At 46.4% G+C, this 24,652-nt stretch overlaps 2 protein-coding genes, 1 long non-coding RNA gene and 1 pseudogene across 7 annotated transcripts; 1 reads left to right on the plus strand and 3 right to left on the minus strand.

Moving 5' to 3' along the window:
* Positions 1-1,585: 1,585 nt before the first annotated feature.
* On the minus strand, positions 1,586-12,204 carry gtpbp2b (GTP binding protein 2b). 4 transcript variants are annotated; one of them, XM_047333725.1, is made up of 13 exons: positions 12,071-12,204; positions 11,749-11,957; positions 7,417-7,443; positions 7,150-7,334; positions 5,772-5,883; positions 5,465-5,662; positions 4,573-4,747; positions 4,193-4,412; positions 3,016-3,151; positions 2,795-2,853; positions 2,511-2,682; positions 1,991-2,155; positions 1,586-1,910 (listed from the first exon to the last, which is right to left on the minus strand). In XM_047333725.1, exons 2-13 carry the CDS (start codon positions 11,893-11,895, stop codon positions 1,716-1,718), a joined length of 1,791 nt encoding a protein of 596 aa, XP_047189681.1. In that variant the 5' UTR covers positions 11,896-11,957; positions 12,071-12,204; the 3' UTR covers positions 1,586-1,715. The 4 variants fall into 4 exon arrangements, with proteins under 4 accessions (XP_047189681.1, XP_035493606.2, XP_035493607.1 ...); XM_035637713.2 differs by lacking the exons at positions 11,749-11,957; positions 12,071-12,204 and adding an exon at positions 8,846-9,014; XM_035637714.2 differs by lacking the exons at positions 11,749-11,957; positions 12,071-12,204 and adding an exon at positions 8,518-8,729.
* LOC118312803 lies at positions 9,489-10,589 on the minus strand (annotated as a pseudogene).
* A 195-nt stretch (positions 12,205-12,399) lies between the features above and the next one.
* On the plus strand, positions 12,400-24,453 carry ero1b (endoplasmic reticulum oxidoreductase 1 beta). 2 transcript variants are annotated; one of them, XM_035637725.2, is made up of 16 exons: positions 12,400-12,596; positions 14,824-14,943; positions 15,066-15,149; positions 15,607-15,648; positions 17,576-17,658; positions 17,950-18,023; positions 18,135-18,255; positions 18,504-18,550; positions 18,995-19,006; positions 19,094-19,123; positions 19,294-19,386; positions 19,761-20,007; positions 20,124-20,193; positions 20,593-20,679; positions 21,072-21,205; positions 21,358-24,453. In XM_035637725.2, exons 1-16 carry the CDS (start codon positions 12,414-12,416, stop codon positions 21,416-21,418), a joined length of 1,488 nt encoding a protein of 495 aa, XP_035493618.1. In that variant the 5' UTR covers positions 12,400-12,413; the 3' UTR covers positions 21,419-24,453. The 2 variants fall into 2 exon arrangements, with proteins under 2 accessions (XP_035493618.1, XP_035493619.1); XM_035637726.2 differs by lacking the exon at positions 12,400-12,596 and adding an exon at positions 13,139-13,359.
* Positions 15,052-18,801, minus strand: LOC118312812. Its single transcript, XR_004794320.2, has 3 exons — positions 17,927-18,801; positions 16,890-17,682; positions 15,052-15,183 (listed from the first exon to the last, which is right to left on the minus strand). It is a non-coding gene; the product is annotated as an uncharacterized LOC118312812 (long non-coding RNA).
* Positions 24,454-24,652: the final 199 nt, after the last annotated feature.

The following is a 24,652-nucleotide window of genomic DNA, read 5'->3' on the forward strand; positions in this document are numbered from 1 at the left end:
GCTGCTTCTCACCGTGTGGCTGAACTGCAAAGTTTAACAAACGGGAGACTTGACTTGTTTCTGTGTTTGATCACAAGGGGTCCGTCGTAATTATTAAAAATCTTGTCGCAGCATTTGTACTTTAAATCAGTCGAAAGTCTCGTGGCTCATGAGGCGCCGTGTACTTTAGCTTCTTGTCCAGCTAGCCGTGTCAAGAAGTTGGACAGAAGTGATGAGACGTCTCTCTGCCGACTGCAAACCAGCAGAGTTATATAAAAACTGGATGATGCAACGCAGCTAGAATAAATACTGAGGACTGAGCACGGATTGGTAACGATAAACGACGCAAGTGTCACCTCAAGTGAAATTTTTAAATGATTCATTTTGCCCGCACAAACTAATCATGCGTTCTTACGTTGAGGAAACAGCACAAAATATCGTAAAAAATAATAATCCACCCTCTTCATGTTTCACACTGAGGAGATGAGCAGCGATTTCCTCAAGTCCTCGTCGGCCGTGATCCTGCTGCCGTCTCATGATGAACAACAGCCTCTAAAATCATCTGTGGCACAACATCAGATTAACCATCCGGGTTTAAGTCCACTGAAGTCCGTCGGCGGAAAGTCCAGACACGAGCGTCGTCTGGGAGGAAGAGGAGGAGGATGATGATGATGGACGGGACTATAGATCCAGGACAGGCAGATTAACGTGCTGTCGTGTGGAGCGGGGGGGGGGGGGGGGGGGGTCAAAGTTCTCACGGAGCTCAACATCTGTCGACACCGTGACGGAGGAGGATGAGGGAGGAGGATGATGGAGGAGGATGATGGAAGAAGATGATTGAGGAAGATGATGGAGGAGGATGACGGAGGAGGATGATGGAGGAAGATGATGGAGGAGGATGACGGAGGAGGATGATGGAAGAAAATGACGGAGGAGGATGACGGGGAGGAGGATGAAGGGGAGGATGACGGAGGAGGATGACGGAGGAGGATGATGGAAGAAGATGACGGAGGAGGATGATGGAAGAAGATGACGGAGGAGGATGACGGGGAGGAGGATGATGGAGGAGGATGATGGAGGAGGATGACGGAGGAGGATGATGGAGGAGGATGAGGGAAGGAGGATGACGGGGAGGAGGATGACGGAGGAGGATGACGGAGGAGGATGACGGAGGAGGATGATGGAGGAGGATGACGGAGGAGGATGACGGGGAGGAGGATGACGGAGGAGGATGACGGAGGAGGATGACGGGGAGGAGGATGATGGAGGAGGATGATGGAGGAGGATGACGGGGAGGAGGATGATGGAGGAGGATGATGGAGGAGGATGACGGAGGAGGATGACGGAGGAGGATGATGGAGGAGGATGACGGAGGAGGATGACGGGGAGGAGGATGACGGAGGAGGATGACGGAGGAGGATGACGGGGAGGAGGATGACGGAGGAGGATGACGGAGGAGGATGACGGGGAGGAGGATGATGGAGGAGGATGATGGAGGAGGATGACGGGGAGGAGGATGATGGAGGAGGATGACAGAGGAGGATGACGGGGAGGAGGATGACGGAGGAGGATGACGGAGGAGGATGACGGGGAGGAGGATGATGGAGGAGGATGATGGAGGAGGATGACGGGGAGGAGGATGATGGAGGAGGATGATGGAGGAGGATGACGGGGAGGAGGATGATGGAGGAGGATGATGGAGGAGGATGACGGAGGAGGATGACGGGGAGGAGGCCTCAGTGCTCCTGCAGGTTCTGGTCGAGGGTCTGGTTCTGGTCGTGGTTCTGGAAGGGGGGCAGCAGACGAGCCACGTGGCCGATGCCCTTGGTGACGCCCTCCCTGAAGAGCAGCTTGGCGCCCAGACGCAGGTACTCGGGATGTTTGATAAAGCGGAATCGAACCACAGCTCTCTCGCCTGTCCGCAGTTCGTCCTGCAGCGGAGAGAGAGAGAGAGGAGTGAGGTCATGTGATGAGGTCACGGCGAGCGTGCGCTGCTCTGCGACGCACCGACCTTCCCGTGAAGACCCTCCACAGTTGCCGTCTGCCTCACGTTGCCCACGTGCACGGTGACCTGTGACCCCCGGCGGAACGTCTTGGCGTGGAAGAGCAGGACGATGGCGGCTTCGAACTGACAGCAGATGGTCGGGTTCATCTTGGGGCTCACCATCACCATGCCCTGCAACCGCCAATCAGACGCCAGAGTCATCAGGCGCTGACCTCAGACTGAGTCGTCCATTCACGTGCGTTTAATCTTTTATCATCATCATCACGATCCACGTTCTCTTCTGATTGGTTCTTATTAGTCACAACGAGCGTCTCTAACACTTCCTGTCAGTAACAGTTTCTCCTCCTCCTCGTCAGTTTCTGTTACCAAGCAACCAACTACTTCCTAGTAGTTTGCATAAATCAGTTTTTTCTTCCAATTGTCAATTAATGTTTTAACTACAGTAAAAAAAAAAAGATGCTGAACCTGGAATCATCTTCTACATTCACGCTCTTTAGGCCTCGTGACCTCTGACGTGACCTCTGACCTTGCGCAGCAGCGAGCGGTCAAAGTTGCCCAGCGCCAGCGTGGCGGCCTGTCCGGCCCGCAGCAGCCTGCAGGCCGAGCGGTTCCTCTGGATGCTGCCAACCTTCAGCCGCAGGAAACGACCCTCGTCCGTCGGACCGACCACCAGCCGCTCGCCCTCCCTGCACACCCCGCTGGACACACACACACACACACACACACACACACACACACACACACACTCGTCGACTCCAGTGGGAGGCTCTGTACGTTTTCTCTCTGGATTTAAACCAGCTGTGGTCTCACCTGTACAGAGTTCCTCCCACCACAGTCCCAACATCTGGAACCGAGTAAATCTCATCCACCTGCAACACACCAAGAAAAGAGTGTGTGCGTGTGTGTGTGTGTGTGTGTGTGTGTGAGGTGAGGGAGACGTTGTCAGTAGCAGTGAAGTTTTGCTGCAGCTGATAAGAGCAGTGGTGGGCGGAGTCTTAGGCCACGCCCAAGTTCAATTTTTCTGCCTCTACCTGGAACTCTGTGAGCTGCTGCATCAGCTCCTCCTGCTCTTTGCTGTTGCTTAGTGGAGGGAGGATGTTGAGGAAAACCTTCAGCAGGTTCAGACTCTCTCCAGACACGGAGGACAGCGTGAAGATGGGCGTGATGCTGGAACACACACACACACACACACACACACACACACACACACACACACACACACACACACACAAGTGCAGATAAGTTGATCTTTTGACCTTCACATGACAAATTAAATGAGTTAAGATGAACACTTGTCATGATGCATTCTGGGTAGACAGCAGTAGTTAGTAGTATTTGTTCTATAAGTAGCATCAGTAGTACTTGTACTCACCAGGTGAACTGGGTGAACTGCTGCAGTAGTATCAGTAGTATTAGTAGTAGTAGTAGCAGTAGTATCAGTACAAGTAGTAGCATCAGTAGTATCAGTAGTTGTAGTATCAGTACTATCAGTCATATCAGTAGTAGTAGTATCAGTAGTAGTAGTAGTAGTATCAGTAGTAGTAGTAGTAGTAGTATCAGTAGTAGTAGCAGTAGTATCAGTAGTAGTAGTAGCATCAGTAGTATCAGTAGTTGTAGTATCAGTACTATCAGTAGTATCAGTAGTAGTAGTATCAGTAGTAGTAGTAGTATCAGTAGTAGTAGTAGTAGTAGTAGTAGTAGTCGTATCAGTAGTAGTAATAGTAGTAGTAGTATCAGTAGTACTTGTACCCCAGGTGGACTGCTGCAGTAGTATTATTAGTATCAGTATCAGTAGTAGTAGTATCAGTAGTATCAGTAGTTGTAGTATCAGTAGTAGTAGTTTCATTAGTAGTAGTAGTAGTAGTATCAGTAGTAGTAGTAGTGTCAGTAGTAGTAGTAGTAGTATCAGTAGTAGTAGTCGTATCAGTAGTAGTAATAGTAGTAGTAGTAGTAGTATCAGTAGTACTTGTACCCCAGGTGGACTGCTGCAGTAGTATTATTAGTATCAGTATCAGTAGTAGTAGTATCAGTAGTATCAGTAGTTGTAGTATCAGTAGTAGTAGTTTCATTAGTAGTAGTAGTAGTAGTATCAGTAGTAGTAGTAGTGTCAGTAGTAGTAGTAGTAGTATCAGTAGTAGTAGTAGTGTCAGTAGTAGTAGTAGTATCAGAGGTAGTAGTATCAGTAGTGTCAGTAGTACTTGTACTCACCAGGTGGACTGGGTGAACTGCTGCGCGGCCGTCACGGCGTCGTCGGGGGTCGACACCACCAGCGGAACCTTGTTGCAGCCCGGCTGTTTGAGGACCCGCTCCAGCTGGCGGACGGTCCGCTCCACGGTGCCACGGGAGCACAGGTCCACTTTACTGACGGCGATGAAGATGGGAACCTTCAGCGCCATGGCCAGGCCCAGGTGCTCCCGCGTGGTCCCCGCTGGGGCACAGAGACACAAAATACCACATTACCCAGAAGCCCCGGGTGAAATACGATCTCTCCCTCTCAGTCTGTCTGTCTCTCTGTCTGTCCCGGCCATGTTACCAGGTAAGAAGCCCCGCCCCCCCTCTCCTCCAGGTGTGGTGGATCAGTGGCTCACCGATGCCGGTGTTGGCGCTCACCACCAGCATGGCGAAGTCGGGGCAGTAGCTGGTGAGGCCGAAGATGGTGGTCTTCAGGTACTTGTGGTGTCCGGCCAGGTCGATGAAGGTGATCATCTTGGAGGAGCTCTCGCAGATCTCCTCCGCCGTGCGCGACTCGCTGTAGTTCACCACCTGACACACGACGAGGACGTCAACTCTTTGGTAAACCGCTCATTAGCATCTACACAAAGCTCTCTGATTGGACGACAGTGTGAGTCGACGCCCCTAATGGAGGATGAGTCATTAAACAGCTAACTTATCAGGTCAGTCCGCCATTTTGTAGAGCCGTCTGACAGTTTAATGAGATTGATCATAACGCTGGACTCAGTTTCCCACAATGCATCATGAAAAGTAGTGTCCAACCAATATGGTCACTAACAAAGCGATAAGGACCATCATGCATTGCTCTCGAGAGGAGAGAGAAACTGTATGATGTGAAAACAAAATGGTCATGTATACGTTTCCCCAGGAGGGGGCGTCGTCCGACAACTGCCCGACAACCAACGAAGAATTGATCACTATTTTATCAGTCAGTATGTTTACAGTGTGTTTACATTAACCGTGGAGACGTCCTCAGGAGTGGGGACGGGCAGTTATGACCCAACTTTAACCCCGGTTAAGGTGTACACATGCACGAATCCCCCGGTTACTGAATGAGTGATCTAGGTCTGTGAAGCGTGGTCAGGTGTTTACACGGCGTCTGAGAAGCTGAGGTTTTGTCTTAACCTGAATATAATCTGTTTTTTAAACTGCATGTAAACACTCTGATATTGACACAATATAGCTTCTGCCTGACGACACACGTGACCTGACGTCACACGCGTGTCGTCTGGTCTCCATGACGATCACCTCTCCTTTGCTGTTGAAGCCCAGGATCTCGAAGCTGATGCTGGACGTGCGTCCAGTCTGGATCTCGTGCAGGTGTCTGAAGAGGTTGAGCCGCGCCCGCCCTCGCCCGTTGTCCAGCTCGCCCTGCGTCAGGACGCCCAGCAGGGTCGATTTGCCCGAGTCCACGTTGCCCAGCACCGCCACCCGCAGGTCCAGGAACTGGACGCATGTCGGAAGAGAGGGATCACGTTTACTAGGTTTAGCTTTTTTCAAAAACATGGTAGTGGACGTCGTAACGGGGACGTCCCCCCGGAGGACAGGACCTCACCTGCTGATCGTCAGGAACTTTTCGTACGAGGACTTCTGCGATCTTGCGAGTGTTTCTGTCCAGGTCGTAGTCCACCTCCCTCTCTCGGAGGAGAGTGATGTCAGCCCCGACTCTGACGAGGCCAGACATTAAAAAACCTTAAAGGGGCAGTCAGCGATTCAGGAGAAATAGATGGTTTGTTGTTGATGATGTCACTGCTCTGGTCGGGACACGAACCCGCAGCCTCCGAAGCCCTCGAGTCGTAGCGCCACCCGCCAGCACGTCTCTTAACGTGTCGACGAGTGATGTTCTCAAACTGAACTCGCGGAGCAGCGATGTTTTGCAATCAGGGCAACGGAACGTGTATTACTTTAGAAAATCTCTTACTGCCCCTTTAAGTTGTTGTTCTACAAAGTGCACACAGTGTTGATGGATGTTTATTAAGTAAATATTATTATACAAGAGAATATTAAGTTATTCTCTATAATATTATTACATGAGTAAATATTAGTATGTAAATGAATCATTTTAAAATCCAGCTGCTAACATTCTGACTGTGTAAGTCACGGTTTCTGCGGATTGATATTGAAATATTGATACATCCACTTCCTCGACGTCACCTGTTCCAGGACTGATCCTCATGTCAACAGATTGATATTTAAACTCAGTCACTTTGGGTAAATGTTTACTTTACCATCAACAGTACAAAGTAACTAACTGTAACAGGATAAACTGAATAACTCCTGGTTGATATGAACGACTTTGTCCTTCCGCCAGTCGGTCAGTCGCCTCTGTAGATACCGTAGTGTCGCTATGGTGACGTTCATCACCGACTGTGAGGAAACGATTCACCAGAGGAGAGAGATCCTTTGAGATGGATCGTTTATATTACTTTTTTTTCCAGACTTATCCAGACCTGGAAGTTACTAAAATCAAATTCCATAACTTTTCCATACTGCGTAGGAGCCCTGTAATGATCATGGTCCAAAACGTTAAAGTCCCAGTGTGTCATTTTTGTAATTTTCTGGCGCCATCTGGTGGTGAAGTTACAAACCGCAACCAACTGAGCGGCAGACAGGGGACACTTTATGGCGGCACACCGCTGATTCCATTTCCTGTTTCCGGCAGCGTCTGAAAATTCAACGTGAACGTGACGTATTCTGGACGTTTAGTTCAACAACCGTATTCAACACGACGTAGAAACATGGAGACTCACACGGAGGTCGGTCCACCTCATGAACTAGATTTAACTCTTATATGAACAGAGTTATGGACTATATATTCAACTTCTGTGAATAAGTTCTTCTAAATATTACACCCTGTAGGTTTAACATCCCCTGAACCCGCTTCTGCTACGTTCAGGGACAAAACCTGTCGGACCTCAGCAGACGTCACCTACTTCTCTGCCATCCTCTTCAGCGTCCTGAGCGACGCCCTCATGTCGGCCTCGCTCAGGCCGACCAGCAGGCCGTTGTCTTCCACGCCGATCTGGTACACGGCCTCGCCGCGGCCCTCCTGCAGCCGCCACTTCAGCTGCGTGGCCAGATGCTCGAAGCGATACTGAGTGGGGTTCACCAGCTTCAGCTGCGGCGGCAGAGACAGAAGACGTGAGGACACAGCAGGAACACTGTCCACAGGGCAGCTGGGTTCAGAGTCTGTTAGTTACCTTGTATTCAATGTTTCCTTCTTCAGCCTGGAAAACAAGAGACCAGAGCAGAGATGAGGTCAGACAGCAACAACAGAGCCCGGAGCCTCGGCCCCAACGACGCAACATCAGAGTTTTATACTGGGACTCATCTGTGCACAACGTTCAAGCTCTTTTATTTTGAAAAGCTGTGGCTGCACTTTAACAGCCAGTTAAGGGAAGTGATGTTGTTTATTACGAGATTTATAAAGGTATTTGTTTTTGATCTTTTTCAGTTCTGACTGTAGAACAGAAGTTCTAGAACCTTTAGTCTCTGTGTGTGAATGAGTCGGAACCAAACTGATGATGTTCAGATGTTCGTTTATGTTAAGAATATATTTTAAAAAATACTTTATTTTCTTAAATTCTTCAGTTTCTCGAGTTCTATATATTTGGTTGTATTTGCATTTTATTTTTATTTATTTATAAAGTTTATAGTTAAACCGTTAAATATCTAACCTCCATTACGTTTCTTTGACATTTGATAATGACATCTTTAACAATTTCAATATTTCCCCTAACGCTAATAAACGGTAATATTAGAGCCCGACCGATTTGGATTCTTTTGACGCAGATGCCGATATTAGAGAGTACAAGATTCGCCGATATATAAGTGTTTATAAATGTATATATATATCTATATCTATGTGTTTATAAATGTATATATATATATCTATATCTATATATATGTGTGTATAAATGTATATATATATCTATCTATCTATGTATATATATAGATATATATATGTATATATATATCTATGTATATATATAGATATATATGTGTATATATATATCTATGTATATATATAGATATATATATATACTTCAAACCTGTCCATGATTTGAAGATGCCGTTATCAAACCTTTATGACAGAAATGTAATTGAGGCTTGATATTTTAGTTGAACCATAAACTTTATCATAAATAACTATAAATTGGAAAAATAAAACCAAACACACACAACCAAATAAATAAGAGTTGAATTAAGAACATAAACATTAATTTAAAGTGTAAAAACATAAATGCACATTTGAAGGCTCATCGCTGATATCGAGCATATCTCGTTAATACGTGTCGAACCTCAATGTGAGCTAAGAAAAAGCCCCGAACAAAACCCCTGGTGCTGTTGACACACGAGCCGAATTATCGACCGGTCGTTATTGTTTCAGACGAGATGTTAAAGAAACTTCTGACGGTTTGATGTTTCGATCGTTGAGACACAAACAGTTTGAATCGTCAGATTTCTGAACGCAGTTTGGCGTGACGTGGTGTGACGCGTTCACCCGACCGGAAGTGTTTTGTTCCGCGTCATATTCAACGTGTTTGTGCTTTAATGACGTCAAGGACGTTTAGCGGAGATAGCGGGAGTCGCAGTTAGCTAGCTGGGGGGTCGTGGGGGGGTAGCTACCTCCGGCGGGAGATACGGTGGCGGGGTTTTGCTGTTCCGGTTGTTCTTTTTGTTCCGCCGCCTCTTGCCTCGCTTGCCTCTTCTCGTTCGCGACTTCTTCGCCGTTCTCCTCCCGTTGTTCCCGGGGCCGGGGGGGCCGGGGGGGCCGCTGCGGGACAGGTCCACCATGGCGGCGCTCAGGACGCGAGCCTGGACCCGCGGATCACCGGCGGCGGCCTGGACTCACGGTGACGACACGACATGTACCGACGACGACGATGACGACGATGATGACGACGACGGTAACGTTCTTCTCTCTGACATCACGTCGACCTGGAGGAGGAGGAGGATGCTCTCTCCTCAGCATCAACACCGCGGTCAAGTCCGCGCCTCTGAACACCAGCTTCCGGCTGAGACTTTCAGGCTGCAGTAGGGGACTTCCGGTTTAGCGCGATGGAGTGAGCTCAGGTTTTTCAAGCTCCGCCAGATTATTTGATCTGAAGCACAGTTTAACCTCCATTTATACAAATATTATGTTAATGAAATAAACGTCTATGATCTCCCGATTCCCTCTGGCCCTGAACAGACCGGTGTGGGCTGCGTACACGACCCCTGAAGGCCCGGGACTCTCCTGATCTGACCTTCCATCATGAACAACAATATTTCAAGCCCTTGATACGTGACACTCATTAAAATGGCTGATTAGGAGGAAACAGGACGAATACTGTTGTGGGAGAAACCAACGATGATGGTGAGAACCACAAGAGGGCGTCGTTCCTCTTGTGAACAGGTGGAGGTGGTCTCCAGAGAGACAGAGCTGCTCCACCTCAGCGCTCCTCTTCATCAGCTCAGTGATTTCCTGTTCCAGCTCTGTGACGGAGTCTTCAGCCTGTTTCTCCGTCGTTGTCTGTTTGTCTTCGATGTCCTTCATGAGCTGGTTCAGATCTCTGTCCACAGACGCCTTCACAGCAGTGAAGAGCTGAACACCTTCTTATTTCTCTCTGTCTGCTTCATCTTTACTGATCTTCACTGAGCGTTTGAACTCCTCAATCTTCACTCGTTTCTTCTGGATCATCTGCTGAATTTCAGCGTCTGTCGTCTGCAGCTCTGCCTTCTTTCCTTCAGACTCGTCTTTCAGAGGAACCACCTCATGGTCCTTGTGAACTAAAACAGTACAGAGCATGCAGACGCAGGTCTGGTCGGTCTTACAGAACAGCTCCAGGGGTTTCTGGTGCTTCGGACACATCCTGTCCTCCAGGTTGTCCAAAGGGTCGATCAGCTGATCTGGTCTCTTCAGACCTGGAGTCGTCAGGTGAGGCTCCAGGGGAGTCTCACAGAAGGAGGTCAGACACTCCAGGCAGGACTTCAGGGCCATCCCTTTGGTTCCAGTGCAGACGTCACAGGAAACTTGCTGCTTCGGAAACTTGTTGCTCTGAGCTGCTGGTTTTCTGTCGAGCTCTGAACTGAGCAACCATCTCAGAGATGAACGTGTTGACCCGCAACTCAGGTCTGGTGTCGAAAACCACTTTACACATGGGACACTGGGACGGGACAGTCATGTCCCAGTGTGTAGTGATGCAGTGTTTGCAGAAGTTGTGTCCACATGGTGTCGAGACCGGATCAGTGAACACATCCAGACAGATGGCGCACAGGAAGTCATCTTCCGATCTCAGGTTGCTGCCAGCAGACATGTCTGCACAGTGAGAGCAACAGTGAGAAGAGTTAAGAATGAAAACTGTGATTAAAGAACTCTTCATTGTGACTTAGAAATATCACAGGTACCAGAAGAACAACACCAGACACAGACAACATGTTGGATGACAGAAAACAACCTGCAGCTCAGTGAACGACAAGAATCTTAGGGCCTGATCTTCACTCCTGATTGTTTGGACCGAGGGCCTCGTCTCTGTGACATTGTTCACATTGGATCCGGTTAGTTTTGGTTCCACATTGTAATTTAGGGAGTGAAGAACCTAAGAGTTTTGTACGACACACGCACGTCCGATCGTCATCACCTACATGGACTGCCTCTACCTGAATGCCATGCGTCTGATGTTGCCGTATTGTGGATTCAGCAGACAGTAATCTCTCCTTCATCCACCGGTTCATTTTGTTAATGTCAGTGTCACTGTCTTATCACCAGCGACATCAACTTCAGCAGTAGAACTCAACTACAAGTTTGAACGCACCAACTAAACGTCCTCGTGGTTGAATCGTCGGAGGTGAAGTCTGTGAGCAATCCTTCTAATTCTGCCTCAACTTCCTGCAACTGGTCAGAAAATATGAAACATCCGAAAAAAAAGTGTTCTCACACTGCACACGATCAGAACCATGGCTCAGTGATTCGACCAGGACCTCCCAGCTGGTCGGACTCAACTTTGGTCCGTTGATCTGGACTTTGGTGCGAGGAACCTGTCACGCCTGTTGTGTCTGGTGCTGAATGACTCACGTGGTCCGGGCGGTCCGACGCTGGTAACTGATTGTACTGCTGAACTATTTCCACTAACTCCTTAATATTCATGTCAATTCTTTATATTTCTTATTCTTATTCTCTTTATTTTTTCAAATCATATATTTTTACATTTGTGTATATATTGTATATATTTTGTGTTTCCCAGCTTGGGATAATTAAAGTAACTATCTATCTATATGTAAAAACTAATCAAGTCACTTGGTGGAGATAGCGCGACTCGCCAGTGAAACAGGAAGAAGAAGGAAACTTTTTGATTCCTGATTTGGCCTCTTTTTTATTTTATGCTTATTTGTGCTTGTATTATTTGTCAAATGTTCTATTTTTTTTACATTCGCTCAGTGGTTTTATATTACATTCTCAGTGAAAAGATTGTATCAGCCTGTGTGGTTGAAAAGATGGAAATCAAAAGTTCTGTCGTCGCTCAGTGGAACACGTGGTCTCAGGTACTCACCGGGGTCAAGAGATCGGACTTTTCTTCAGAGAGAAACGGACTTGTGTCGACTTTCACTTTCTCTCGAGCATCGTCACGTGATGAAAGACACCCCCCCCCCCACCAGAACCAGAACCAGAACCAGGATCCGCTTGATTGGCCAAGCATGTGTAAACAATCAAGGAATGTGACTCCGGTTTCCTGAGCTCTCACAGACACAACAAGGATGACTGAAATAGACAAGATGAATATTTGGTTATGATGTACAGTTATAAACATGTAATATAGAAAATAATATTATATATATATTATATTATATAGATATTATATAGATTATATATACATATAATGTTTATCGCAGACGAGTCCACGCGCTTTATTTTGAAAGTTGTAACCGGAAGTAGCACAGGTTGTTGTTGTGCTACTGTGACAGAGAAGCGGAAGCTGGCGGACAGACAGGAACTTCTCGAGCGGACAGGCGCCGTCTTCACGCGACGAGTGAGGCTCTAAGTGTCCGTGTGACGGTCCCCAGGCCCCGGGGCTGCTGCGCCCGCCGACCCGCTGCCAGTCGCTGTTATACTTGCTCACTGTTAGCCGGCGGATGCTAACGCCCGCTAGCCACCGTCGTTAGCCGCCGAGTCGCTAGCTCTCTCTCCGTGTGTTCGTCGTCCCGCTGACAGGGAGGGATGTGGAGGGTAACTGCACGGGCGCTCGCTGTTTTGCTGCTCGCCTGGTTCTTCGGGAACTTTGTTCTGGGCTGGTTCCGACACAACAACAACAACGACGACGACGCCGCCAGACCCCGGACGCAGCACAGCGAGCAGCCGAGCGGCGCGTCGCACAGCCCGGACCAGAGCTGCCTCTGCCACGTGAGTCTCCAGCACCGGACACATCGACCCCCGCGGGGGGAACCTGTCGTCATGCCGCTGTGAGCCACGCGACAACGAACCTTCTGGCACTTTCTACTGTCTGAATCTGACGTCACCGTGAGGGTGAAGTTGATGCTAGCTACCTGCAACTCCACCTCTGTGTGTGTGTGTGTGTGTGTCAAACGCACACTCTTCTTTAAATGGGGTGTTATATGAAATAAAGGTTCATTTGAATGCTGCAGCAGAAAAAAAGTTCAGAAATTCGCATTTATTTCTTTCCCACAAAATTCGTATATAGATGTATTTTTCATACATCAAATCAAATTCCCGGTGGTCCCCGGCTCTGCTGCCGGTCGGTGTTAACACTTCCGCTGTGGAAGAGGAATCAAAGGAGCGTCAACACAACTCGGTCGCAGCTGATCGGTTTGTTTCTCTCAGCGAGTAGGACAGCGTGGTGTCCTCTGATTGGCTGCGCCCCCGGAAGCTTCCCTTCCCCGCCTCTCACTGGGAGTTGTAGTTCTCTGGCGGCTCCCAGCGGCCGGGTGGCGCCGCCGAGGACTACAGGGGGGCGGGGCGGGTTGTGGGGCGTGGCTTGTGTTTGACAGCTGGTTTGTTTGGAGGCGTGGCCACCGGGTTAGTGACAGCTCAGCCCACAGGCGGAGCTGGGCACCAGGTTGTGACCTGCAGGAGACGGAGCAGCATGCTGAGGGGAGTCGGCCTCCTCCTGCCCTGCCTGGCGCTCGGCGGACTGCTGCACTCTGAGGTCAGCCGGGGGGTTCCGTCTGTGGTTCCGTCTGTGGTTCCGTCTGTGGTTCCGTCTGTGGTCGTCTGTGGTTCCGTCACTCTTGAGCCGTTCCCAGGTGTCGTGAGCAGCTGGGACCGACCGACTGACCAGGTCGTGATGTAACTGTGAACTCTGCCGTGTGAAGCTGCCTCCATATGTTCGGTGTGATGAATCTGCAGCAGCTGCTTTTTTAAGGCTTAAAAAATATGTTTGTTCTCAAAGTTGTTTGTTTGACAAGAAACAGGAAACAAACATCAGATACCAAACGTCTGTAAGTCAGTCAGGCTCTATTTTAAACTTTTATTGGAAACTAAATTAACAAACTCGTGTAGAATTCTGTCAGTGAACCAACTGGAAACGATCAGGTTCAGACCTGTGACGATAAAAAGCAGAAACAAGTGTGATGCAGTGTTGCTTCACAACTTAATTCTGACTTGTCATTTGCTTTAAACAACAACAACAACTGAGCAACAACCAGCCGTCGTTCCGGTAGCAGCCGCGAGCTTCCGTCCAAAATGACTTTCTTCCAACGCAAATCCACGATTTACATGTTTTTTACACTCTGATGTCATCATGCGGCGTTTAAGAGCTTGTTTGCATTTATTCTCATGCAAATAACTAGAACCCGACGATAAGTCCGTTGGCCAACAGATATCAGCCTTTAAATGTGCATTTATGTTTTGCATTGATTGATACGAGGGAGAACAAGGTTTCCGGTAGCGATACATTGGCCGATATGAGAAAGGGAGAGAAGAAAAATAAGTAGTATAAAGATTTGAATATCTGGATGTGTGACTCGTCCCGACCTCCGTCAGGTGAACCGGGTGATGACATGTTGGATCAGCTGACGCTCGGCGTCGACTCGTTCCTCTTGTTTACAGAACTTCTTAAGGCGCTCATGTTTTTACATCACAGCAATTTGTTGATTGGGCGGAAAGAGTCTGGCATCTGGATCAGCTGTTGGGGGCTTCAGGTTACAGGTGTGGATGTGTGGGAGTACAAGGAGCAGGTGGTGGTTTGGTTACGCCTGTCGTTCCCCAGCCTCTGAATCAGAGAGGTGTTGGAAACTCCTGTAGGTAACAGTTCCACATCATCGTCGTCCCATCGCTGCTCCTCGTTCAGAGGAGTTTCTGTTACTAAGCAACTGACTACTCCCTGTTTACACCTGAGTGGACATGTGACGTGTGTGTTCAGGCATATTAGTGTGGACGGAGGTCATTTCTGATGCTGGACGAAGGTCGGTTTAGTTTTAAAACTTATGAACAATTTATTAAATGTGGTTACTTAAATTAAAGTAAATAAAGATGGACGACATGAAGCTAAATCATCATGATCCCTCTGGTGTCTGGCTGCAATATAGGTCATAAGCCCCGCCCCCCTCCCATGCTAGCAGATGTAGACGTTAAATGAAAGTTAAAGTTTCCTGTCTTGCTCCACCTCCAGCTCACTGGCGTCCTGGACGACTGCTTCTGTGACGTGGAGAGCATCGACGTCTTCAACAACTTCAAGCTTTATCCTCGGATCAAGAAGCTGACGGAGAAAGACTACTTCAGATACTACAGGGTAATAACAGAGTTATACATGTGTGTATATATATATATATATATATATATATATATATATGTATGACTGTATATATCATGTAATGTCTGACTTTAGACAGTTCTGTTCTGTCTTTCTTCCAGGTGAACTTGAAGCGACCGTGTCCTTTCTGGCCTGATGACGGACACTGCTCCATCAGAGACTGTCATGTGGAGCCTTGTCCTGAGGTCAGAGGTCAACCACACTCACTCCTGTTCGTTACTACAAAAACAACAACAACAACACATTAGAGTTGTAGATAACTTCCTCTCAGAAGATGACGCCTGAACGGATCAGAATTAAAAAAACAAGCAGAAATTAGTTCTCAAGATTGTCACACTTTACTCTGCAATGTAAACTACCACGAGTCGCAGGTATGTGAATATTGGTGGGTTGTGTTTATCCAAGTTACTCACGCGAGTAAACGAGTAAGGCGGAAGTGATTCTGAGAATGTTTTCTGCTGAGATCAGCACTCTTGACTGATTGTGTCAGTCAGATATTTAGAAATTTAACAAATCAAATGATCAGAACCCGGTTATTGTTGTGGGTCCAGGACAGAAATCCTTACTCGCTGCAGAGTCGTGTTGTGTTCAAGGTGAATCTAACACCAGTTCAACTAAACGGTTGTTTGTTGTGTTTTGCAGAGTAAGATTCCCGTCGGCATCAAGTCTGGGAACTACAACAAGGTGAGAGCGGTTTACTTTTTATTAATTCAGAATCGCTGAAGGGATATTTGATTTATTATTTACTCTGCGGTAGTGTGGTAACAACTTGCAGCTAACGGGAGCTAGCCTGTTAGCATCAGCCATTGAACTGAGGAGCTGGTGGTGTGCTGAGTTTGTGGAAGTCACCGGTTCGTCTCGCGTTCAACGTCGACGTGTTAACACTCTGCCAACAGCTAACAGCTAACTCCTCTCAGCTAACTACTAACTCCTCTCAGCTAACTGCTAACTCCTCTCAGCTAACACCTAACTCCTCTCAGCTAACAGCTAACTCCTCTCAGCTAACACCTAACTCCTCTCAGCTAACTGCTAACTCCTCTCAGCTAACTGCTAACTCCTCTCAGCTAACACCTAACTCCTCTCAGCTAACAGCTAACTCCTCTCAGCTAACACCTAACTCCTCTCAGCTAACTGCTAACTCCTCTCAGCTAACTGCTAACTCCTCTCAGCTAACTGCTAACTCCTCTCAGCTAACAGCTAACTCCTCTCAGCTAACTGCTAACTCCTCTCAGCTAACTGCTAACTCCTCTCAGCTAACTGCTAACTTCTCTCAGCTAACACCTAACTCCTCTCAGCTAACAGCTAACTCCTCTCAGCTAACTGCTAAATCCTCTCAGCTAACAGCTAACTCCTCTCAGCTAACTACTAACTCCTCTCAGCTGTACTACTAACTACTAACTCCTCTCCACCGCTAACTCCTCTCAGCTAACTCCTCTCAGCTAACAGCTAACTCCTCTCAGCTAACTGCTAAATCCTCTCAGCTAACCGCTAAATCCTCTCAGCTAACCGCTAACTCCTCTCAGCTAACCGCTAATTCCTCTCAGCTAACTACTAGCTCCTCTCAGCTAACCGCTAACTCCTCTCAGCTAACAGTTAACTCCTCTCAGCTAACAGCTAACTCCTCTCAGCTAACTACTAACAGCAAACTGCCAAACTTCCATCCGCTAGCTTCTATTAGCTAACAGCTAACTCCTATCAGCTAACTGCTTTCAGCTAAATGCTAACTCCTATCTGTTAACTGCTAACTTCTATCAGCTAACTGCTATCTGCTAACAGTTAGGTGATATTGTCAGACCATTTGTTAACTTTAAACTAAGTTCTCAACAACTACATGAACACTTCCTGCTTCAGGTTAATTTCATCATGACAGTATTAACTTTATTAAAACAGAACTTTATTAAAACAAAACTTTATTGTAACAGAACCTTATTTAAAGCTATTGTGTTTGTCCGTCTCTCAACACTTCCTGACTTCCCTCGTCAGTCTCCTCCGAGCCCATTGGTTCCTACTGAAGACGTAAATCTGCAAAAACAAAATAAAAGCATTTTTTAACACCTGTTTATAATAGTTTTTGGAAACGATGGAGAAAATCAGTCTGTTGACACACACACACACACACGATGCATTCAATGTTGGTTTTTAAATGCTGTAATAAAACATCATCAGACTTGAGTTATCATGTGAGACGCAGCCGGCTGTGAACCAGACTGACGTTTGTTCAGTTCATCTCTGGACATCAAGTTTCTGTAACCTGTTTAATGGAGTCAAGGACCAGCTGCACTTGTTCCAGCACTTTCGGTCTAATCAGCTGACTCACGCACACACACACACACACACACACTGGGCTTATCTCAGGTGAGAGTTTCCATGCGGAGGACGGAGTGTTTGTCAGCCGTTGGCTCGCAGCCTGATGTTTGTCTGGTGGTTTGGATCCGCACTCGTCTCCATCAAGGTCGAGTGCCACCTCAGCAGTGTGTGTGTGTGTAGTCGAAGGCAAAACGTACACATACATTAGATAGTTTATTATAGATAACTATGAATAAGGAGAAAAACAAACACACAGAGCTTGAAGTAAGAAAACAAACTGACTTGTTGTTGTGTCTCTCTTCAGTTCTCCCAGCAGGCGAACACGCTGCCGGACGTGACGGACTGTGAGCAGGCGAAAGAGCTCGGCGCCATCAACAGCACCCTGAGGTGAGATTCGTCACCGGGTCTGACCTGTTCAGAACCACGATTTTTGATATTAAAGACCACCTCGATTATTAAGTGTAAAAATTAGGGATGCACCCAAACCGAAAATAATGCTTGATATTTTACATTTTAACCATTTACGTTTCATATTTTCAAACATTAACACAGATAACGATGCGCCTGTGAAAGGCTCATATCCACAGATTTTTTTTTTTATAATATCGACTCATAGCGATCGGTTCCTTCCCCGTCACGTGCAGTTGATTCTTACTCGTGTCTTGATTCTTCCTCCAGTAACCAGACCAAAGAGGCGTTCGCTGACTGGGCGAGACACGACGATGCTCAGGATCATTTCTGTGAGCTGGACGGTGAGGAGGAGTTTTGTTTCACCTTCTGTAACCACTTGAGGCTCACGACGGCCTTGAGACAGAAGATTAATGATAATAATAATAATAATAATAAGTTAATTTGTGTCGTAGATGAAACGTCTCCGGACGCCGAGTACGTGGATCTGCTGCTGAACCCAGAGAGATTCACCGGATACAAAGGTTCTTCAGCCTGGAGAGTCTGGAACAGCATCTATGAGGAAAACTGCTTCAAGTGAGACTCAGACACACACACACACACACACACACCGCTATCACGGAAGGGGCGGGGCTTATGACATATACTGCCCACAGCCACCAGGGTCGATTCATATGTTTTGTCTTTACTTTTGGGACCTGTCATGGTGTCCATCTTTGTGTGTGGTCCAAACTAACAATAAAGGGAAAATGTTCTTTATATATAAATAATGACAACATGTTTTCATTTGTTAAACCTGAGACGATGTGTTTCTGTTTGAACAGGCCCAGATCAGTGTATCGACCTCTGAACCCTCTGGCTCCGAGCAGAGGTGAGTCCACAGCAGCAGCAGCAGGAAGGTTCAAAGGTCAGCTAAATACTCAGGAGCCCCCTGGTGGACGGATTGGAGAATGGCACTGACCCTGAAGTCCTCCTCCACCAGGACGGTTCAGAAGTGGCCCCTTTGGTTTTTTTGAGAACCGGGTCGACGTGTCCTCAGGTTAGGGAACCGAACGTGACGCAGTCCCCGCTCCTCACCAGGTGGTGGCGGCGGAACAACGGTTCATTGTTTTGCAAATTGCAGAAAACCTTCAAAAGAAGAAGAGGAAAGAGAAGAAGAACATTAAAGTTTACAAATCCTGAATTTAAAGGTTTAAAAACAAATAAACAAATGTATTTTAAAGTTGCTGTGGAAGAATTTTAAGCTAATACATAATTTTTATGTTTGTGTGTGTGTGTGCGTGTGTGTGTGCGTGCGCGCGCGCGTGTCTTCCAGGAGACGACGATGGTGAGTAAAACGACAGCAGCTTCACACATTAGTTTTTTTCGTTTCCCAGAAGATAAATACTGATTAAGTCTCTGATGTCACTCACAGCAGGAGAAGGTTTCTACAAGTGGCTGGAAGGTGAGTGTCGCCTCACACGTACTGCATGTGCAGTACGAACTGTACATGCTGCATATACTTACACACAGTACGTACTGTACATACTGTACGTACTGTACATACATACTTACAGCTGAATGACGTAACCACCCTGTGCAGGGTTTTTACATCCGACTCTCGTGTCTCTCCAGGTTTGTGTTTAGAGAAGAGAGTTTTCTACCGACTCATCTCCGGCCTCCACAGCAGCATCAACATCCACCTGTGTGCCGAGTACCTGCTGGACGGTACGACGCCGCCGCACCTGTCTCACCTGTCTCACCTGTCTCACCTGTCTCACTCATCCCACTTCACTGTGCACACGTCAGACATAGAACACACATTTTGTACATGTAGGATAAACACAATTACGGGGCCCCCATGCTAAAGAGGAATTTTCCACACATCACATTTTTGGCACATGCGCAAATATTGGTGAGTTTTCATGCACGTTGCTGATGGAAGTCAGCTGTTAGCAGTTAGCTGATAGGAATTAGCAGTTAGCTTTTGGCAGTTAGCTGATCCCAGAAATTAATGTTGTTGTTTTAATTCTCTGTAGGAGAATGATTTTCCGTCATTGACCTGTTTCAGTAGTGAAGTGTTGTGGTGTGTGACTCCTCAGAGCGCTGGGGCCGCTCGGTGTGGGGCCCCAACGTCCAGGAGTTCCGTCAGCGCTTCGACACGGCCGAGACGAAGGGCGAGGGCACGCGGCGCCTGAAGAACCTCTACTTCCTGTACCTGATCGAGCTGCGGGCACTGTACAAAGTGTCTCCGTACTTCGAGCGCGCCTTCATCAACCTGTACACTGGAAACTCACCGGAGGACAGCGCCACCAAGGAGCTGCTGCTGCAGGTCTTCAACGAGATCAAGTACGAAATCCGTTACCGACTGACTCCCGCCGTTGTCTTGGGGTCGAGTCACGCGTCGCCTCAGTCACACGTTCAGAACCTGTTGTCGGCGGTAACGGCTGCTTCTTGTCTTCCAGATCTTTCCCCATGCACTTTGACGAGAAGTCCATGTTCGCCGGACACAAGATCGAAGCCAAAACACTGAAGGTGAGAAGAGTTTTCACAGAGCAGGAACAGTTCACCATGAAACTGAAGTTTGATTCATTAATTTATTGATATCAGGAGTCAAACCCTTTGATCCTTTTGAGTTCGATCCATAAAAATGCCGTTGATGAACAACTAAGGACGGAGCTCACGTTTGTCGTCAAGCTCGTAATTCTGTAACAGGTCCTAAGCCCCGCCCCCTGGTGTCCGGCTGCTGTACAGTTCCTAAGCCCCGCCCACTGCATGTTAACAGATGGGACATGTTTCTGTCGTTAGTTCTCTTGACACAGATGTTTTTTCATGTTCCGTCACTCCATCACTTTCTGCTGCTTCATATATTAAAAACCGCTCATGAGACATTGTTGATGTAAAATGTTTGGTCTGCTCTCGTTCGTCCTCCAGGAGGAGTTCCGCCTGCACTTTAAAAACATCTCCAGGATCATGGACTGTGTCGGCTGCAGCAAGTGTCGCCTGTGGGGGAAACTTCAGGTCAGTCCATGATTTTATCAATGATAAAAAGAAAAAGATGCTTTGTTGTTAACGTTAAGATTATTCAATGGTTTGGTTCTTCTGGTGCTTCACACATTCGTTGACTCAGGACGGGTTATAGAGCTGCAACTAACAATTATTTTCATTATCTGTTAATCTGTTAATGGTTGGTTCATAAAGTGGTGGAAAATGTCGAGCGTGTTTCCTGAACCACCAACATGATGTTTTGTTTTGTGTGTGTGTGTGTGTGTGTGTGTGTGTGTGTGTGTGTGTGTGTGTGTGTGTGTGTGTGTGTGTGTGTGTGTGTGTGTGTGTGTGTGTGTGTGTGTGTGTGTGTGTGTGTGTGTGTGTGTGTGTGTGTGTGTGTGTGTGTGTGTGTGTGTCGTCTGCAGACTCAGGGTCTGGGCACGGCGCTGAAGATCCTCTTCTCAGAGAAGGAGATCCAGAACCTCCCAGAACGCAGCCCGTCACAAGGCTTCCAGCTCACGCGACAGGAGATCGTGGCGCTGATCAATGGCTTCGGCAGGTACGTCCAAACAGAAGAGTCCTGGTCCCCAGAGGATCAACCCTCAGGACTCTGGTGATCCTTTGACGGTCAATATGTTATTTTAGAATTTGAGTCTTTGACTCAAACTGTTGATTTGTTTCCGGTTGTCACGTTGCTCGTCTCCGTCTCAGGTTGTCCACCAGCATCCAGCAGCTGCACAACTTCCGCCTGCTGCTGAAGGAGAACAGGTAACAGGAGCTTCACGTGGCCAGTAGGTGGCGCCGGCCCACGTGGGAACTGCAACAGTCTAAACCCTTGACTGGGAGAAGAAGACGGATGTTTGTTTCTTTTTCTCCTGGACGTCGAGATCAACGGTGAAACTCCCACAGATCTAATTTCCTCTTCCTCCTGCGGGCAGATCACGAATGTTGACTCCCCCGCTCCTCCTCCTCCTCCTCTTCTTCTTATTTTGTTTCCTCCGCTTCTTTTTTTTTCATTTCTTGTTTTTTATTTAATTTTTTTGAGAATTCGAGCCGTGATGAAAATCAGAATAATCTAATCTGACGTCTGGAAGGAAATGGCCAGTGACCGGACAAACTCATGACGACGACGACGACGACGGCGGTGGCGGCGGCGGTGGCGGCGGCGGCTCGTACGCGGATTAACCTGCGTTAAAACAGGAAGTGACTGAGTCTGTTTCAAACCCATTGTAGAGAGGAAATGTTTCTCTTCCTCTGCTGACCCCGCCCCCCCTGCTGACATCACATCCTGTTGGATCTTGACCCTTGTGTACCTGAACCAGGAAGTAGACGCTCGCTGCCTGTTTCCCTTTTTATTTCCTCTTCCTCCCGTTTCCTGACGTTTGTCTCTCGTAGCCTGAAGATCTGGACCAATTAAAGCCTGACGTGTGTGCGTGTGTGTGTGTGTGTGTGTGTGTGTGTGTGTGTGTGTGTGTGTGTGTGTGTGTGTGTGTGTGTGTGTGTGTGTGTGTGTGTGTGTGTGTGTGTGTGTGTGTGTGTGTGTGTGTGTGTGTGTGTGTGTGTGTGTGTGTCGTCAGTAGCCGTGAAGTTTTGCTGCAGCTGATGAGAGCAGCGGTGGGCAGAGTCTTAGGCCACGCCCAAGTTCAATTTTTCTGCCTCTTCATTATTGAAATGATGAATCAATGAAGACGTCACAAGCAGATGAATCGATGAAGAAACTAATCAGTGGTCGCAGCGACTCGCTGACAGTCCACATAATGTTGTTGTATGAAATGCAGAGCAGCAGCTCCACCTGAATTACGTTTTTTATTCATTTGAATTACCAACAACTTTACAGAAACAGGGGATTATGTTTTGAGACATCTAATCTGACTTTTGTTGATCTGTCGCCCTCTCGTTCCTTCTCTACGTCATAAAATCAAATATCAGAAAAATATATTAAATAAAAAAACCTGCTCTAATGCTCAAAATACAAATTTTCTTTTTCTCATTGATTTGTTACGTCAACTTCCTCCTTCAGTGTTTTATTCTTCGCTGCCTCAGTTGATGTCGTCAGTGTTACTCGTGTAAAACGAGAGACGTTTAATTCCTGAAAAGACGACGAAGAAACATGACTGTCGCCACGAAGACACAAAATATTAATAAGCTCCGTGACTCATTACGACCGGTGAGCAACGTCAAACAAGTAAACGAGTTGCCAGGCGGCGGAGTGACGTCATGACCTCTGTCGCCCCCTGCGGGGATCTATTAAAATGACACCTGTCGATCAAGGAACAGAAAAAATCTAAATTCATAAATACGTAACACGGACCTGAACGTTTCTCATGTGGAGGAAACTTTGTAATTGAGTTCAGTTTGTAGTCGGCACCTGGAGGCCGATAGAGGAAGTGCAGCTGAGGAAACGTCATTTAATCCGTAGCTCCGCTAACGGCGTCGCGGGGGGTTGGTTGTTGTTGTTGTTTTTATTTCTTTTTTTCTTTTTTTTCTTTGTATTTTTTCTTTTTTTTTTATTTTTTATGCCTAAATATTTTAGTTTGCTTTTTAAAAGTAAGAAACAAAAATGGACCAAAGAGTTTTAACTTGCCAACATTTGATCGTGTGTTTTTCTTTGTTTGTTTAACTTTTATTTTATGGACCTGAAGAGTTTGGAGTCACGATGTTACAAGGTTATGTCTTTTAACATAAACACAAACGTGATAAGAAGATTCTGGCTGACGCATCGCTTTTTCTCTTTTGTAATCCAAATAAGAAAATAACAAAAAGAAAAACTGCTCTGAAGTCGGTGAAGTTCAGCGAAGCAGCTTTTCATCCTGAAGCTTCAGAAAAAGGAAACAGGAAGTCAAACAAACCACGAGAGGATTGTGATGCGTTCGATTGTATGGAGGCTCGAGTGTGACAACTGAATCAGAGCATTATTTAAAATAATTTTATATTTAATGTAAAAATGATTAAATACAAAATTATTATTAAATGTTCTTATTGACAATGACAATGGATTTGTGAAATTAGAGATTTCTAATTCCATTAAACTTTTCTTCTGGGTTTCATTTACCTTTTTTGAATTCAAAATTGTTTTGAGTTGAAAAAAAATTCAGTTTTGTGAAAATGTAAAAGAAGTAAAACATTGATGATTTAATCTGCTCAGATTGAGCTGGATTGTTTTTCACATAGTTGTGGGAAAAAATATTTTTTTATTTTAAAAATTCAAATTAGAAAACAAATATTCAAAGAACTGGTTTTCAATGTAAAATATTTTTGTTACATTTTACAGGCAGGTATTGAGTCGATTATGGAACTAAAACGATTTTGGCCTTTCTTTGCTTCCATAATATCCTTCAAGATTAATAAGGACATTTAATTATTTCAGTGTCACGTTTCAGCCTCCATTGTGTGTGTGTGTGTGTGTGTGTGTGTGTGTGTGTGTGTGTGTGTGTGTGTGTGTGTGTGTGTGTGTGTGTGTGTGTGTGTGTGTGTGTGTGTGTGTGTGTGTGTGTGTGTGTGTGTGTGTGTGTGTGTGTGTGTGTGTGTGTGTGTGTGTGTGTGTGTGTGTGTGACTGACTCCTGTCTGATCCGCTCTGCAGCCTTAAAACGAAAACGCCACTTTAGAAAAAGAAACATCCAGAACTTTACTTTTTATGTTGATTTCAAATCTACAGTTTGTAACAGGTTGAAGTTTTCTTTCTTTAGCTTTCAAATCTTTATGATTATATACATATATATATAGACACATATATATATATATATGTTGATGTGTGTACCTGTTGATTGTATTTATTTGAAAAGAGGAATAAATATTTCTGGACATCACTCGGCTCTGTTTGTTTTTTGTTTTTAAAAACCTTAGCAGGTTTCACACCTGCCTAGAAAAATGATCATATTTTCTTGACTTTTATTTTTTAATTATTTGATCTTTTCCACTGCACAGACGCTGCATGACGTTACCAGAACAAGATGGAGGCTCCTGAATCTTTATATACAGTCAGTGATCGTCTTTATATACAGTCAG

Source organism: Scophthalmus maximus, chromosome 8, assembly GCF_022379125.1.
Source record: "Scophthalmus maximus strain ysfricsl-2021 chromosome 8, ASM2237912v1, whole genome shotgun sequence".
Taxonomy (NCBI): domain Eukaryota; kingdom Metazoa; phylum Chordata; class Actinopteri; order Pleuronectiformes; family Scophthalmidae; genus Scophthalmus; species Scophthalmus maximus.

Coding starts and splice junctions, on each gene's coding strand:
- gtpbp2b (XM_035637713.2), bottom strand. CDS start 9,013: ATGGTGGACCTGTCCCGCAGCGGCCCCCCCGGCCCCCCCGGCCCCGGG. Junction 7,444..8,845: donor CACCGTATCTCCCGCCGGAG/GTAGCTACCCCC, acceptor CTTGTTTTCCAG/GCTGAAGAAGGAAACATTGA. Junction 3,152..4,192: donor CAGTTCACCCAGTCCACCTG/GTGAGTACAAGT, acceptor TGTGTGTTCCAG/CATCACGCCCATCTTCACGC.
- ero1b (XM_035637725.2), top strand. CDS start 12,414: ATGTGGAGGGTAACTGCACGGGCGCTCGCTGTTTTGCTGCTCGCCTGG. Junction 19,387..19,760: donor TGCCGAGTACCTGCTGGACG/GTACGACGCCGC, acceptor GTGACTCCTCAG/AGCGCTGGGGCCGCTCGGTG. Junction 20,194..20,592: donor TCGAAGCCAAAACACTGAAG/GTGAGAAGAGTT, acceptor TTCGTCCTCCAG/GAGGAGTTCCGCCTGCACTT.